At 37.6% G+C, this 16,750-nt stretch overlaps 1 protein-coding gene across 2 annotated transcripts in view; it reads left to right on the top strand.

Moving 5' to 3' along the window:
• The window catches only part of HERC1 (HECT and RLD domain containing E3 ubiquitin protein ligase family member 1), a 177,983-nt gene that overhangs the window by 14,127 nt on the left and 147,106 nt on the right, over positions 1 to 16,750 (top strand). For both annotated transcript variants that reach the window (XM_023757829.1, XM_023757830.1), the window contains exon 2: positions 12,358 to 13,313. In XM_023757829.1, the coding sequence (XP_023613597.1) occupies positions 12,384 to 13,313 (930 nt within the window). In that variant the 5' untranslated portion in view covers positions 12,358 to 12,383. The remainder of the gene's footprint in view (positions 1 to 12,357; positions 13,314 to 16,750) is intronic.

Raw genomic sequence — 16,750 nt, forward strand, 5'->3', positions numbered from 1 at the left:
TAGTATTATCCATAGCTCCTGTTGAGTAACTTTGTTATGTAATGTTATCATATTGTGTTGTAACTGCTTATATATCCTTGTCTTATTCTGGGTTCTGAGTCATTTAGAGCACTGGGCTTTCTATCTAATAGACCTTCCTACTTTGGATCCAAATATTGCACATTCTTGTCAAGTTCCTGGTAGAAATAAATATGCATTCCTTTGTTAAAATTAATATACAGGGTAGGGCAAAAGTAGGTTTATAGTTGTTCATTTGGAAAATAATACAATAATTAACACTTGGAGTGGGGGAAACGAGTTAAGTCGGCTCGCGTGAATTGCGCGTACTCCGCGGGAGCCGTCTTTAACTCGGTTCATATAGATTTGCGGTGGAGTGCGGGAAACGTGTAAACTCGGGCCGATTGTAACTGCGTATTACCAAATATTTGTTTGTAATCCACCCTTTTGGTGGATGGAACAAAACCAAAAGACAGAGCCATCTTATATTTTGGCGGGAAATTCACCCCACACCGGAGTGTTAATAAATAATAATACAAGGATAAACTCTGTGTTTTGTGTACTCACAACTGTATACTTACTTTTGCCTCATTCTGTATAGCTACAGAAGACTTTTAAAAAAATGTGCATATAGGACTGACCTTACTTAGTTCATTAATGAATGTGCTAGGGTACAACCCTTTGATTTCCCCTTCCTCCCTTCCTTCCTTTCTTTAGAAGAGGTGAAAAGATTACTTTTCTAAAAATTTTATTTTATTGTTTAATGTATTACAAATAATAGTACATATGTCTCCTCCCCCCCCCCCCCCCATTGTCCTCCCCCCCGGCCTCCCCTTCCCCCTGGCACATGCCCTCCCCCCCCTCCCCCAGTGTCTTGCGTCCATTGGTTATACTTATATGCATGCATACAAGTCCTTCAGTTGATCTCTTACCTCCCCACCCCAACCCTCCCCTGCCTTTCCACTGTAATTTGACAGTCTGTTCGATGCTTCTTTGCCTCTGTATCTATTTTTGTTCATCAGTTTATAATGTTCTTTATATTCCACAAATGAGTGAGATCATGTGGTATTTATCTTTCACTGACTGGCTTGTTTCACTTAGCATAATGCTCTCCAGTTCCATCCATGCTGTTTCAAATGGTAAGAATTCCTTCTTTTTTACAGCACCGTAGTATTCCATTGTGTGGATGTACCACAGTTTTCTAATCCACTCATCTGCTGTTTCCAAATCTTAGCTATTGTAAATTGTGCTGCTATGAACATAGGGGTGCATATATCCTTTCTGATTGGTGTTTCTGATTTCTTGGGATATATTCCTAGAAGTGGTATTACTGGGTCAAACGGGAGTTCCATTTTTAATTTTTTGAGGAAACGCCATACTGTTTTCCACAGTGGTTGCACCAGTCTGCATTCCCACCAGCAGTGAAGAAGGTTACTTTTAAGTCAGTTAGGTATTGGTTCTATTTTGTCTCCCCCAGCCCCATTTCTTTTGATGTCATCAGATAGTGTTAATTTTATTTTTTCCTCCTCAAAATCATATTCACGTATTGATATTCCGAGATTTTGTGAGGAGTTAGCTATAGTACCTACTTTCAACATTTTTGCTATTTCTTCATTATTTATTTTAGGAAACCTCATAAGAATGCTTTCTTGAAGTATAAAATGGATATGTCATTGGGTTTAGTGAGGATAAATTTATCAAAAACATTATGATTGCCATGACTTAAGCTTTAGATGCTAGCAAATTAAAGGTTCTAAAGAAAGGGGGATGAGATTTTTCTCTACAGTGTATGGTGAGGACCACTGGCTTCTTTAAGCCTCTAGAAAATCGGCTTTTGTTGAACTCTATTGTCTGGCTCATCACCCATAGTCAGCTACAAATTAATGTATCCTGCATGTGCTGACAGTTCTATTTGCATTTGTGCACTAATTGCATCTATTTGTGTAACAGGTTGTTGAACTTGACAAATTGATAACTTGGCTTTACTCTTTTTGTTCCCAGGGATTCTTTTATTATAAAGTGCATTGATGTTCTAAAATCTTATGGTTGGTAGCAGCCATTCTTTGTAATCATATTGAAAATAATAATTAAAAACAGTAAATTTGCTTATAGCTAGTTATCATCAACTTTTTATACTAGAACACTGTGATGTAACAAGAGTTCAACAAGAGTTACTATATTTCTAATGTTATACTAACTTCCTATATTGTCAACAAGAGTTAGTATATTTCTAATGTTATACTAACTTCCATGATGGAATATAAAAGAAGGAACTTAAAATAGTTCAGATTACTTCCCCTTGGGGGTTATATATTGAACAGTTAGAGACCATACAATGCAATACCTCACATTATTTTTACAGTTTCAAAGTACTTCTCTGTAAGAGACATGGAAATTCCAAGATCAGACAGATTGTAGGTTAAGCTTATTAGAACAGGTTTAAGTGGTACATGAAGGAAGTATAGGATTTACTAGGAAGAGAGGAAGAGGGGGTGGACATTCTAGGGGGCGGTAGAATGAGTAAGGGTGGGAGTGAACATGTCCCAGCTGAAGGATGGTAAGGATTGGTAGGGATGCCTGCCTGAGAAGAACAGAGGGCGGCTGAGTAAAGAGCATGGGGTAAAGATTTGCTTGGTTGGAAGAAACAGTTGCTTGTGAGCCTTGGAAAACAGAGTGAGGAATTTTCAGCCTAGGGAACTATATCACTCAGGGTCCTGGCAGGAAATAAATGAACTAGTTATAGAGGTTTGGGTAGGATTAAGGAAAGCAACAAGGGATTGGAAGTTCCCAGGGCCTAGTGATATCAGGAAGCCATTAATACTTTCAAGCCAGAGGGGGCAAGAACAAGAACACTGAAGCCTGATGAGAGCTGGAGCAATCGAAGTCAAACCAGTGGAGTGGACCTGTGGCTGTAGAGGGAAGGTTCCAAGGTGAGAAGAGGGAAGTAAGGACCCCAGTTTCTTTTTCTTCTCATCCTCTGATTTCCTGCTGTTGCCTCTTATTGGCTTGACACAGCTGAAGGCCAAGGGAACTTGGGCTAGTGGTCAGCCTTAAAGGGCATAAAGCAGAGCATGGAAGGATAGAGATTAAGTATGGGAAGATTGAGGTTAAACAGAGAATGCCTAGCCCAGAACCCATTTAAAATTATTGTAAATTTGTAAGCAGAGGAATGTTATACTGAAAATGCTCTTTGGTACAGAAGATTTTGAGGGTCTAAAAAAAAATTACTTCAGGCAAAATTCTAATTTATAACAAAAAAGGCAGAATGCAATCTATTATCTGATTTATCTTCATACCTCACGGGGGACCTCCACAGCTTCTCAATTTTTAACCACTTCATGTGGGTGTGGGACCTACCTGTTCCTAGTCTCCATCCCTCCTATGTGTCTTCTCTATATCCTTAGTTATAGAACTTCAGTTCAGCTAGACTTCAGGTGGTTCTCAATGATGGTGTTCTATAATTTAGTGATAATTTTGATGTTGTGAGCGGATGTGAATACTGAGTTTACCTGCTGAGGCCTTAATGTACCATTTTTTAAAAAAATCCTCACCTGAGGATGTTTATTGATTTTTAGAGAGAGAGGAAAAGAGAAAGATGTGAGAGAGAAACATCGATTGCTTGCCTCCCGTACTTGCCGTGACCGGGGATCATGCTCGAAACCTAGGTATGTGCCCTGAGCAGGAATCTAACCTTGAAAGGTTAACATGGGTGGTGTGGGTGGGCAGGCTAAGTAGCCATCTCAGACGGTGATATAAGAAAAATTGAATTTATTTAAGGAAAAGGGTACAAGGGGATGGGATATCAAAGGGAAGGCTGTACAGCACGGAGCCAAAGAGACATTGGGTAGATGATGGCAGCACCCAGGAGCTGGAGTTTCATTCTTTTTTTTAAGTATATTTTTATTGATTTCAGCAAGGAAGGGAGAGGGAGAGAAAGAAACATCAATGATGAGAGAGAATCATTGATTGGCTACCTCCTGCACGCCCCTATTGGGGATCCAGGCTGCAACCCGGTCATGTGCCCTGACTGGGAATCAAATCGTGACTTCCTGGTTCATAGGTTGGTGCTAAACCACTGAGCCATGCTGGCTGGACTAGAGTTTCATTCTTATATGCAGTCATTAGCGAGAAGCTTTTGTCTCCATTGGGTCTGGGGGCTGAGTTGGTGGGCTTGGAATATGGATGGAATGTAGGTGTGTAATCAGGTGTCATCAGGACAATTTCAATTCCTTATATGGTCTGATTCCTGGTGTCTAGCAAGTTTTTCCTGGCTTTGTCCTGTGGCGGAAAGCTTACAAATGGCCGTTAAGGATTATATTGCCCTATAGACCTAACAAACCTGAAACCTTTTGATGTATGGGACAATGCTCCATCCAACTGAGCCATCAGGCCAGGGCCTTAACATGCTTTTTGAAGAATAAAAGTTTTAAATTTTGATGAAGTTCACTGTATCAAATTTTTGAATCCCATTTAAGAAATCTTTGCCCAATCCAGTGTTGCTAAGATTTTTTCCTATATTTTTTATAGTTTAACTTTTACATTTGGGTCTGTGAACCAATTTGAGTTGATTTTTGTATATGGTATGAAATTAGGGTTAAGGTTCATTTTTTTCCTATATGCATATCTAGTGTTCCAGCACCCTTTATTGAGATTATCTTTCCTGCAGTAAACTTCCATGGCATCCTAGTTTAAAATCAATTGGCTATATATGTGTTGGGTCTATTTCTTGAATTTCGATTCTGTTCTGTTGATCTCTCTTGATATCAGTTTTGCTTACTTTAGCTTTATAATAAGCCTTAAAGGCAGATACTGGAATTTTTCCAGCTTTGTTCTCTTTCAGAATTGTTTGCTTTTCTCAGTTTTTTGCATGTCTGGCCTGAAAATTTCTGATGAGAACTTTGAAAAGTGTTTTGTTGTTGCTACCTGATTGTGATCATGTAATGTTACCTGGAGATCATGGCTAGGAGAAACAGATTTTATCATAGTACCAGGACTCTAAGAATGAGCTGAATTGGCAATTAATTCCTTAAAACCTTTTAATTTAAAAAAATTTAGAGTGATATAGAACATGTGAAACCACCAGGACAGTGATAAGAAGTAGCATGATTTAGTCCTTAAGAGGTTGGATGTCAGTCTGCTCTGATTTGAATCCTTACTCTCAGTTACTGGCATTTTGACCTTGGATTAAACTACTTAGCCTCTCTGTGTCTTTTTTTTAAAATATATTTTATTGATTTTTTACAGAGAGGAAGGGAGAGGGATAGAAAGTCAGAAACATCGATGAGAGAGAAACACCGATCAGCTGCCTCCTGCACACCTCCCACTGGGGATGTGCCCGCAACCAAGGTACATGCCCTTGACCGGAATCGAACCTGGGACCTTTCAGTCTGCAGGCCGACACTCTATCCACTGAGCCAAACCAGTTAGGGCTCTCTGTGTCTTTTTGTTTCCTTTCCTGGCAAATGGGAATAATAATAGTACCTATTTCATAGAGTTGTTCTGATATTAAGATAACACATGTAAGTATTTAGCACTAGTGCCTGCCATATAGAAGATGCTCAAAGAATGTTAACTGCTAGGAAATGCTCAAATAAAACCTGGAAAGGAAAAAAAAAAGGAATTTTAACTGCTATTACTGTTGTCTTCACCTAGAGAATGTTAGAAACTTAATAATTCAATAAATTCTCTTGTAGGAAGTATTAAGTCTACACCTGTGCTTAAATCCTTCTTCTTTCTTCATTTATTTCAGTTTAGAAAGATAGTGATAGTGCTATTTGGTTTATTTTCCCGTCTTTTGGTAATTTTTCCAGTCCCACTTGTCATTGGTGAACTTGGTACTTTTTGTGCAATTAAATTTGGATTTGTGCATTGGAGCATGAGTGGAAAAAAGAATAATTGGCCTTTAGTGATAATAACCATACTGTAAATTCAAAACAAAACAAAACAGCTGCAGGTTTTTTTTTTCTTTGCCAGTATTTAGCTGGTTTATTAGGATTGTGAGTTGGTGATTCGATTTTGATTCGATTTGATTAGTTTGATTTGATTTTGTCCATAGTTCGTTATTTGCTGAATAAGCATATCTGCTTCCTGGTTTTTTCAACTAGTTCTAATTATTATGTAGCAAAACTGCTCGACCAGTCGCTATGATGAGGACTGACCACTAGGGGGCAGACGCTCCGACTGGTAGGTTAGCTTGCTGCTGGGGTCTGGCCGATCGGGACTGGGCGAGACAGCCCCAATTGGCCCCAATCACTAGCCAGGCCGAGGGACCCCACCTATGCATGAATTCATGCACCGGGCCTCTAATGTATGATAAAAAACAACAACACCTTATCATCTTGGGATAGAGGGAATGTACCTTACCATAATGAAGGCCATATTTGACAAACCTACAGCTAACATCATACTCTGTTAAAATGCTGAAATTTTTTCTTTAAAATCAGAAATTAGACAAGGATGTCCACTTTAACCACATTTATTCAACATAGTATTGGAACTCTTAGCCACAGCAGAGAAGAAAAAGAGATAAAAGGCATCCAAATTGGAGAGAAGTAAAATTGACATTATTTGCAGATGACATGATGCTATATATAGAGAACCCTAAAGAATTGACCATAAAACTGTTAGAACTAATAAATGAATTCAGTAAAGTAGCAGGATATAAAATTAACATTCAGAAACTGGTTGCATTTTTATATAGGAATAATAAACTATCAGAAAGAGAAACAAAGAAAAACAGTCCCAATTATAATTGCATCAAAAAGAATAAAATACTTAGGACTAAATTTAACCAAGGAGGTAAAAAAGACCTGTACTCAGAAAAGTATAAGACATTGAAGAAAGAAATTGCAAATGATACCAATAATTGGAAGACAATACTGGGCTCATGGATAGGAAGAATTAATATAGTTGAAATGTTCCTATTACCCAAAGCCACCAACAGATTCACTGCAATCTCTGTCAGAATACCAAAGCAATTTTCACAGAACTAGAACTAATATTCCATAAGTCTATATGTAAACATAAAAGACTCTAATAACCAAAGCAATCTTGAGAAAGAACAAAGTTGGAATACCATGCTATTGATATCAAACTATACTTCAAGACTGTAGTAATCAAACAGCATGATACTGGCATAAAAACAGACACATAGGTCAATGGAACAGAATTTGGAGCCCAGAAATAAACCCATGCCTATATAGTCAATTAATATTTGACAAAGGAGGCAAGGACATACAATGAGGTTATAGACCGTTTATTTAATAGCTGATTTTGGGAAACCTAGATGATACATGCAAAAGAATGAAACTGGATCACTTTTTTTGCACCACATACAAAAATAATCTCAAGATGGATTAAAGACTTAAATGTAAGATCCGAAAACTTCTAGAAGAAAACGTAGTCAGTAAACTCTTCCACATTGTTATTAATAGTTTTTTGGATGTGTCTCTCTGACAAAGTAAACAAAAGAAAAACTACACAAATCAGACTGCATCAAAGTAAAAAGTTTTGCACAGCAAAGGAAACCATCAGTGTAACAAAAATAAAACCTAATGGGAGAAGATATTTGCCAATGATACATTTGATAAGGTGTTAATATCCAAAGTATATAAGGAACTCATACAACTTAACCAAAAATATAAACAATGCGATTAAAAAGTGGACAGAGGACCTGAATAGACATACAGATAGCCAATAGACATGAAACTAGTAGGTAGGTGCTCAGTAAAGGTTTGTGAATTTTAAATTCTAATCTACTTTCAAATATTAAAATAATTTACCTTAGAAACTAAATTTATTCATATTTTAGTACCTTTAATCATGTATAGAATGAAACATTTCTTAAAAATTGCATAAGATGCCCAGCTGGTGTGGTTCAGTGGTTGAGCATCGACTCATGAACCAGGAGGTCACGGTCAGGGCACATGCCTAGGTTTCAGGCTTGATGCCCAGCCAATCAATGATTTTCTCTCATTGATGTTTCTATCTCTCTCCCTCTCCCTTCCTCTCTCTGAAATCAATAAAATATTTTTAAAAATTGCAATAATATGTGACTGTTGGAAAATGTATTTGTTGTTGAGTGGACTTAAGTGATGATTCCCTTTAGTTGTGGACTAGATTTCGTTTTTTAAAAATAATCCTTCTGAGTTTACTGGTGGTTCAAATGGGCCAACAAATTATCTTCAGATTGATTTTAAACAGGGACTTTTGTCTACCAAATTATAGAAATGAACATAAGGTTTAAACAAAACCACAGTAAAAGGCAATTGTTAGTGACTAAGAAAATGGACCAGATTTTCTTTTCCCAGGGTTTAAAACTCTGTAGAGAAGAAACTTGTGCTTTAAGAACCTATTGCTATATCCTTAAGTGTTATAATTTGTGAGTGTTCATTAAATTTTTCAAGTAGGAAATGGATGATTACTCCTTTTTTTTTTTTTTTTGTCCCAACTGCTGAAGTTGGGCTTGGAGATTGAGGGTCAAGGGAGGGAGAAATCCTAGCTATTCCAGGGTAGAAGTATGGCATCTTCTGGTAATCTCAGTTTTATGTAGGTAAGTTATTTAACTTTTCAGTTTTAAATTCTCAGTTTTATGTAGGAAACATTATTTTATTTAAAAACATGCCATATATTATGAAGTTAAAAGTCAAGATTGTAGGAATTTAAAGTAATTTCTTGCTTAAAATGGACTACTTAGTTTGGGATACCACTTACCTCCCGGAAGTGCACATTCAATCTACTCTGCTGTTAGGACTATATCTGGGAAGAGATTTGAAAAGTCAGCAATATCTTCTGCACTTTTTCTGTTCTTTCCAGAAGTGATTAGAATGCAATAAGATCCAATTTTGTATGTTTTCAGACATTTGGGTTTTGTTTAAAATATAAATGCTTATAGTGTTTTAGAACTGGAAGGGACTTTGAAGATTATTTCATTTGAATCTCATTTTTTAGACAAGTCCTGGGGAGTGTAAGTAGTTTTTCCCAAGGTCATTTCTTAAGTGTTATCATCTTAATTTCCTGATTCTATTCTAATATTTACTGAATCATACTTGTCTTCTTTGTAGCTAAAGTAGGAAGGAAGTTGACAAAGTGACTTAAGACATTAAGGTTTGAAAATGTTGGTTGGTTGAATATAAAGATATAAATTATGTGAATCTATTATATACAATCTTGGAGTTTCAGGGAAAATGAAAAAATAAATCAGTTATCAGTAAGTGCAACTTGCCCCAACTTAACTGTTCCTGATAACAAGAACTACACTGAAAGTGGTTGATTAAATAAACAATTTTACTTTGTTTTTTGAGCAGTTATGGGACATCAACACTAGAGATGCTAGGATTTTTTGTTGTTAGAATGCTGTTTATAAAAACAAATCCATTATAAAGATATCTTGGCATTTTTATATCTCCTGAATTAAAATAATGTGACATTGGTAATTGTTTTTTAAAGATTTTTTTTATTGATTTTTTTTTTTTTATTTTAAGAGAGAGAGACAAGGGAGAAAGAGCATCTATATGAGAGTGAAACATCCATCAGCTGCCTCCTGTATGCCCCCTAATGGGGATTGAGCTTGCAGCCCGGGCATGTGCCCTGACAGGTGATTGAACCACCAACCTTTCCATGAGCGGGATGACGCCCAATCAATCACCTGAGCTACCTGGCCAGGGTGATAACTTTTGATTATATAGAATTGTAATTGAAAACAATATGATCATAAAGCTTTTTTGTTTTTCCTTTTCTTGAGAAAAATTTTAAGACTGAAGAGAAGTACAGAGAATAAAAAAGACCCTATGTTTTTTCTACCATCATTTAACAGTTGTTATAATTTTGTCACATTTATGTGACCATTTAAACAAATGAAAGGATGGAAACATAACACAAAGTTATGTTTTCTTTGACACCTGCCATCCTCCTGGGCAATCACTATTATGAGTTTAGGGCTGGGGTGGTCCTTCTAAACTTAAAAAAAAACTTTTATAATACATCTCTGCATATATGTGCAATATATAGTAGAGATAGTAATAATGAACAATAGCAGTTTACATTTATTAAATGTGCACTTTGTTTCAAGCAGTGATTCTAAGAATTTCATTTGTTATTCTCATTTAACCCTTAGGGTAACCGTAGAGGTTCTCTTATTACAGATAAGTAAATATAGCCATGGAGAAATTAATGCTAGCTCCAGGATGATTTGTTGAAGTTTGGTTCTGCTTTAGTAATTTTCTTCATTCTTTGTCCAGTTCTGCAAAAATGGTAACTATTTTTGTTTTGAAAACCTTGCCCTGAAGTTTGCCACCATCTTCCTATTTTCTGTTTCAACTATGTTCAGTGGCAATTGATTAGCTGGGTCATGATAGTGTGAAACCACCTTGGAGTTGGATTGTGGCTCTGGAACATGATTACGTAGAGCAAGATACTTTTGAGGTTTTTTATAAAATCTTTATTGTTGAAAGTATTACATATGTCCCCTATTTTCCCCCATTGACCCTTGAGTTTGGATTTTCATTTACTCTGTAATCAACTACTTCACAGTGCTCTTGTTTTTTGTTTTTTTAAAAAAAAGATGTTTTATTGATTTTTTACAGAGAGGAAGGGAGAGGGATAGAGAGTTAGAAACATCGATGAGAGAGAAACATCGATCAGCTGCCTCCTGCACGCCCCCTACTGGGGATGTGCCTGCAACCAAGGTACATGCCCTAACTGGAATCGAACCTGGGGCCCTTGGATCCGCAGGCCGACGCTCTATCCACTGAGCCAAACTGTTTCTGGCTTGTTTTTAATATTTAGGCAGATTCTCTGATGGGTTATCTAGGTATTTAATAATGTCACCTGCGAATAAGTTTCTAGAATATATAATACTTATTTTTTGTTTAATTTTATCATCAATAATAGTGGTGAAATGTGCACTCTTTCCTTGCATTTGACTCCAAGAGACAGTGCTACTTGTGTTTTTCTTTTGTTTTGCAGCTTTTATTCATTTAAAAAAGAAAATCCTTATTCTTGCCTTATTAGTAGATTTTTATTGGAAATGGATGTTGGATTTTATCAGATGCCTTTTTAACATTTCACAATATGACATGTGTTTGGTAATGTTAATAGATTTGCTTATGTTGCACCATCATATTTCTGGAATAAACCCCACTCACATTTCACGTGTTAATCTTTTAATATTTAAAATGTTAACTTTTAACCAGGGGATTGTCAAGGGCGGGGAAAAACAGGAGACATATGTAATACTCTTTGTAATACTTTAAGCAGTAAAACAATTAAAAACAATAAAATGTTAACTTTTAAAACTTTATAATGTTTTAAATTTAATGTCTTAAAGTTAAAATTTTATTGTTAACTTATAAAATTAACCACTTGCTAATATTTTAGTTGTGAATTTTTGCTACCATCTTTATGGGGCAGTATTATAATTGTATTTTTTGTGCATTGTTGTGTGTTGGTATTGTTACTTTACTGATTACTTAAGAAGAGCTGAGACTCTTTCCTCATTGCCCTAATGCATTTAAAGTAGCTTAAGAATTGTTTGTTTCTTGAAGGGATGAAAGATTTCTTTCTTAAACATTCAGAACTTGGTTTTTGTTGTTGTTCGTTCCTTTGAATCTCATTACTGATTTAATTCATTAGTATCCTAACTATATTATTCCAGCTCTCTAGTTCACTGTTAATTACTGTCAAATTTGTTTTTTGAAATGCATCCTTAATTGAGGAAGTATGAGATATCAGACACTGTGCTAGGTATAGATATCACTTTTGTCTCCTAAACCACCAGTTTTGACTCATTACAGATTATAGAACTAAAAGCAAATTCATTGACTCTTTTTTTCACATTCTGAATTCAGTGTTCATTTTCTTTCTTTTTTTATTTTTTTAAATTCTCATTTGAGGATATACTTTCATCAATTTCTAGAGAGAGAGGGAGGGAGAGGGAGAGAGAATGAGAAACATTGATGTGAGAGAGAAATATCGCTCGGTTGCCTCCTGTATGCACTTCAATTGGTATCTAACCTGCAACCTGGGTATGTGTCCTGGCTGGGAAATGAACCTGTGACCTTTGGTGCACGGGCCAACACTCCAACCATACCATCCAGGCCATACCATCCAGGGCCAAATTTTTTAAATAATATTTTTATTTTGTGATAATTTTAAATTTACACAAAAGTTGCAAAGATAGTACAGAGTTCCCATATGTCCTTCACTCATCTTCTCCTATTATTATCTTATGTAACCATGGTACATTACTGTTAATTAGTCCAAACATTACTTGAAATCACTATTGTAATATAAGATAGAGTTAAAAACATTTTATGATTTATCAGTATAAGTTTTTGACTGCTTTTTCTTCTCCCTTTACAGAACTAATGGCTAAAGAATAAATCAACATGGCAACTATGGTTCCACCAGTGAAACTGAAATGGCTTGAACACCTAAACAGTTCTTGGATTACAGAGGACAGTGAATCTATTGCTACAAGAGAAGGGGTTGCTGTTCTGTATTCTAAACTGGTCAGTAATAAGGAAGTAGTACTTTTGCCCCAACAAGTTTTGTGTCTCAAAGGACCACAGTTGCCAGACTTTGAACGTGAGTCTCTTTCAAGTGATGAGCAGGACCACTATTTGGATGCCCTTCTTAGCAGCCAGCTAGCACTAGCGAAGATGGTTTGTTCAGATTCCCCATTTGCTGGGGCACTTCGAAAACGACTGCTTGTACTCCAGCGTGTTTTTTATGCACTTTCTAATAAATACCATGACAAGGGCAAAGTGAAACAGCAGCAGCATTCTCCAGAGAGCAGTTCTGGTTCAGCAGATGTCCATTCTGTTAGTGAACGTCCCCGATCAAGCACTGATGCACTTATAGAAATGGGTGTTCGAACTGGTCTAAGTTTATTATTTGCACTTCTAAGACAAAGTTGGATGATGCCTGTGTCGGGACCTGGTCTCAGTCTTTGCAATGATGTTATTCATACTGCAATTGAAGTTGTCAGTTCTTTACCACCATTATCTTTAGCAAATGAAAGCAAGATTCCTCCAATGGGCTTGGACTGCTTATCACAAGTAACAACATTTCTTAAAGGAGTAACTATTCCCAATTCTGGGGCAGATACTTTAGGTCGAAGATTAGCTTCTGAGTTGCTGCTTGGTTTAGCAGCTCAGCGAGGCTCTTTGAGATATCTTCTTGAATGGATCGAAATGGCTTTAGGAGCTTCCGCAGTTGTAAATTCCATGGAGAAAAGCAAGTTACTATCAAGCCAGGAAGGAATGATCAGCTTTGACTGCTTTATGACGATATTAATGCAGATGAGGCGTTCTTTGGTATGTATTGTATAAATCTCAACTTTAAAATTTTTATCTAATGATTTTGGGAAAAGTCCACCAAACCGTTAACATATTTGTGGTAATATTGAATGATTTGAGAGTTCTGATGATTGTTATTTAAATATTTTATGTACTTGGAGTGAAGAAACTTTTTACAAGTTGATGTGAATATGTAATTCAAGGACAGGCTAGTTAGTTCAGTTAAGACCATTGCATCAGGAGTCAGGATTGTAGTTTTAGTTTTATGGCTACTTATGTGAACTTTGGAAGTTCATCTAATTCTTTGTGGTAAACTCATGTAAAATGAGTGTACTCATATAGTAAACTCATGTAAAATGAGTGTGGAGGTCATTTGAAAAAAATCTCTAATTTTATCCTTCTCAATTTTAATTAAGCATTGTGCCAAGTGTTATTGTAGGCCCTAGGGATACAGCAGAGAAAAACACAGTTTCTGCCGCATGGAGCTAACAGCCTGGTAAGGGAATCAGTCAGTCAATAAATAATTTCAGATAGTGAGAAATCCTAAGAATTAAAATTAGGGAGGTAAAGGGAGCCTGTCATACAAAATTATAGGCTCAGGGCAAAGAGTGGGGAGGGGAAATGTATGCTATTAATATGGTCAGGGAAAGATGACTCTGAATTGTGACATTTAAGCAGAGACCTGAATGAAGGGGAGTGATGAGCTAATAAGCAAAGATCTGTGAAAAGAGTGTATTGTTCTTGGAGGAAATTAATTGCTTGACTATTATTATGAAACTAATCCTGGGTCCTGCCGGAGTGGCTCAGTTGGTTGAGTGAAGTCCTGTGCACTGAAGGATTGCCAGTTCCATTCCCGGTGGGGGGACATACCTGGGTTGTGGTTTGATCCTGGTTGGGTCATATGGAGGGCAACTGATCGATGTTTCTCACATACATGTTTCTCTCTTCCTCTCTTCCTCTTTCCCTCTCTCCTCCTCCCTCTCTCTAAGCATGTCCTCTGGTGAGGATTAAAAAAAAGAAACTAATATTGGGTACCACATTAAAGAACAAACAATAAATTAAAGTGTAGTATGATCAATTTCAAGAATTTCTAAGACTGAAACGTAATACCTTTGTGAAAACCAAGAATAAAAATTCAAATTGAGAATACAAATTTAGCCCGGTCGGTGTGAATCAGTGGTTGAGCACGGTCCCATGAACCAGGAAGTCACAGTTAGATCCCAGTCAGGGCACATGCCAGGGTTTCCAGCTCGATCCCCAGTAGTGGGGCGTGTAGGGGCAGCTGATCAATGATTCTCTCTCATCATTGATGTTTTTATCCTCTCCCTCTCCCTTCTCTCTGAAATTAATAAGAAAACGTAAAAAATAATACAAATTTAGAATATGAAGACTGGAACATTTATAAACTGACTTAATTTCAATTGGGTTACATGGATCAGTCTTCTGGTGTCCTTTATTACCAAATATCAATTACCAAATTTAGTTAAAATAACTAAAAATGCCACTTATAAATTATGTACGTATATTTCAAGATTCCTTCCCCCCTCCAAAAAAAGGTGGGAAGCTCTTTGATTAACAGGAATGTTTCATAGAAAACGATTGTGTTGAATTTGTTTTAAAACCAGAGCATTTAATTTTCACCTGGTTTACATTAAAATCAAGACAAGGAAAGCATACAGTTCTTTGTTCAATATATGAAAGTGTTGACAGGGTCCTATGATCTTCACCTGAAGTGGAAACTGAGAGCGGGAGATGCAATAATTAAAGTAACAACATTTCTTAAAGGAGTAGCTATTCCTTTAAGAAAAGTTTGAGGGGACACGTGTGAGAGGCAATTAGGCATTGTTCTGTTTTCTTATTCAATATTTAAACTCATTTACTTGCACATCTATTTTTTCAATTTTCTGATCTTAATACTTTCTGGTAACATTCTCTAAATTTACACTGCTTTCAAACATGTAATGCCATTTAATGACCTGAAATAATGTATCTATTCATGGGCATGTGTTAGTATTTCTGGGAGAGTTGCTTAATTTTTCATTTACAGTCTATTTTGCATTGCCTTGTTACAAAGAAAATATATTAATGATTGCACAATCTAGTTATCCTATATAATAAAAGCCTAATATGCAAATTGTCCACTCAACCAGGAGTTTGACCCGGAGTTCGACCAGGAGGTGGGGCTGGCCGGCCAACCACCTATGACCCCTCCCCCTGGCCAGCCCCGCCCCGGCTGGCGGCAGCAGGCAGCTGGCGGAAGGGAGGCCCCGACTGGCAACCAGCAGCTGCTAGGGACCCTATCCGTGCACGAATTTTGTGCTCTGGGCCTCTAGTACGATTATATGCTTACTCATGGTGTATTTTCCTTCTTAAACAAAATGCTAAATACCTTGAGTCAGAGGTTTCTTCCCCACCTTACTCTCTAAGGCCTTATCTACAATATTGCCCCTTAGTGGGAAGAGGGTGCCCCAGGAAACTAGATTGCTTTCTTCAGTATCTGTTTAGTCTCATTGTCTTTAGGTTTGTATGCATATTTGGCTATTAGTTTAACTTGGTCCTAAAGCTTAAGAAATATTTATCCTATCTAATAATAGAGAAACATGGTAATTAACCGTAACTTCGCTACCCTTCTCATTGGCTAATCAGCGAGATATTCAAATTAACTGCCAACCAAGATGGCGGCCGGCAGCCAGGCAGCTGAAGCGAACAGGAGGCTTACTTGCTCCAGTGATAGAGGAAGCCAAGGTTCCCTGCCTGCCGCTGCTGGCCTCTAAGCTTGCACTCTAAGCAACTATGTTGCAATTATAGAACCTAAACAAACCCCAGAAACCTGCTTTCAGCCGTCAGAACTGGAGCGAGCAGGACCGCAACAGTGTTACAATTATAGAACCCAAACAAACCCAGATCCCTCCTTTCAGCAGCCGAGGTCTCAGAGCTGGAGCCGAGCCTCAGAGCTAAAGCCAGCTCTCAGCTCCTATAATAGCCATAGAAGGTAAATAAATCCCAGAATAAAAAGAAAAAGAAAAAAAGGAGAGGTTGGGAGCTTCAGTCACCTGCCAGCCTGAAAACGGCCCTCAGTCCCTCTCCCAGACTGGCCAGGCACCCCAGTGGGGACCCCACCCTGAAGGGGGTGTGACCAGCTGCAAACACCCATCATCCCCTCATCCAGGCTGGCCAGGCACCCAAGCAGGACCCCCACCCTGATCCGGGACACCCTTCAGGGCAAACCAGCCGGCCCCCACCCGTGCACCAGGCCTCTATCCTATATAGTAAAAGGGTAATATGCAAACTGACCCTAACAGCAGAAAGACTGGGAATGACTGGTCACTATGACACACACTGACCACCAGGGGGCAGACGCTCAATGCAGGAGCTGCCCTCTGGTGGTCAGGGCGCTCTCACATCGAAGAGCTCTGCTCAGCCACAACCCAGGCTGATGGCTGCCAGTACAGCGG

This window comes from Myotis lucifugus, unplaced genomic scaffold (assembly GCF_000147115.1).
Source record: "Myotis lucifugus unplaced genomic scaffold, Myoluc2.0 scaffold_115, whole genome shotgun sequence".
Lineage (NCBI taxonomy): Eukaryota > Metazoa > Chordata > Mammalia > Chiroptera > Vespertilionidae > Myotis > Myotis lucifugus.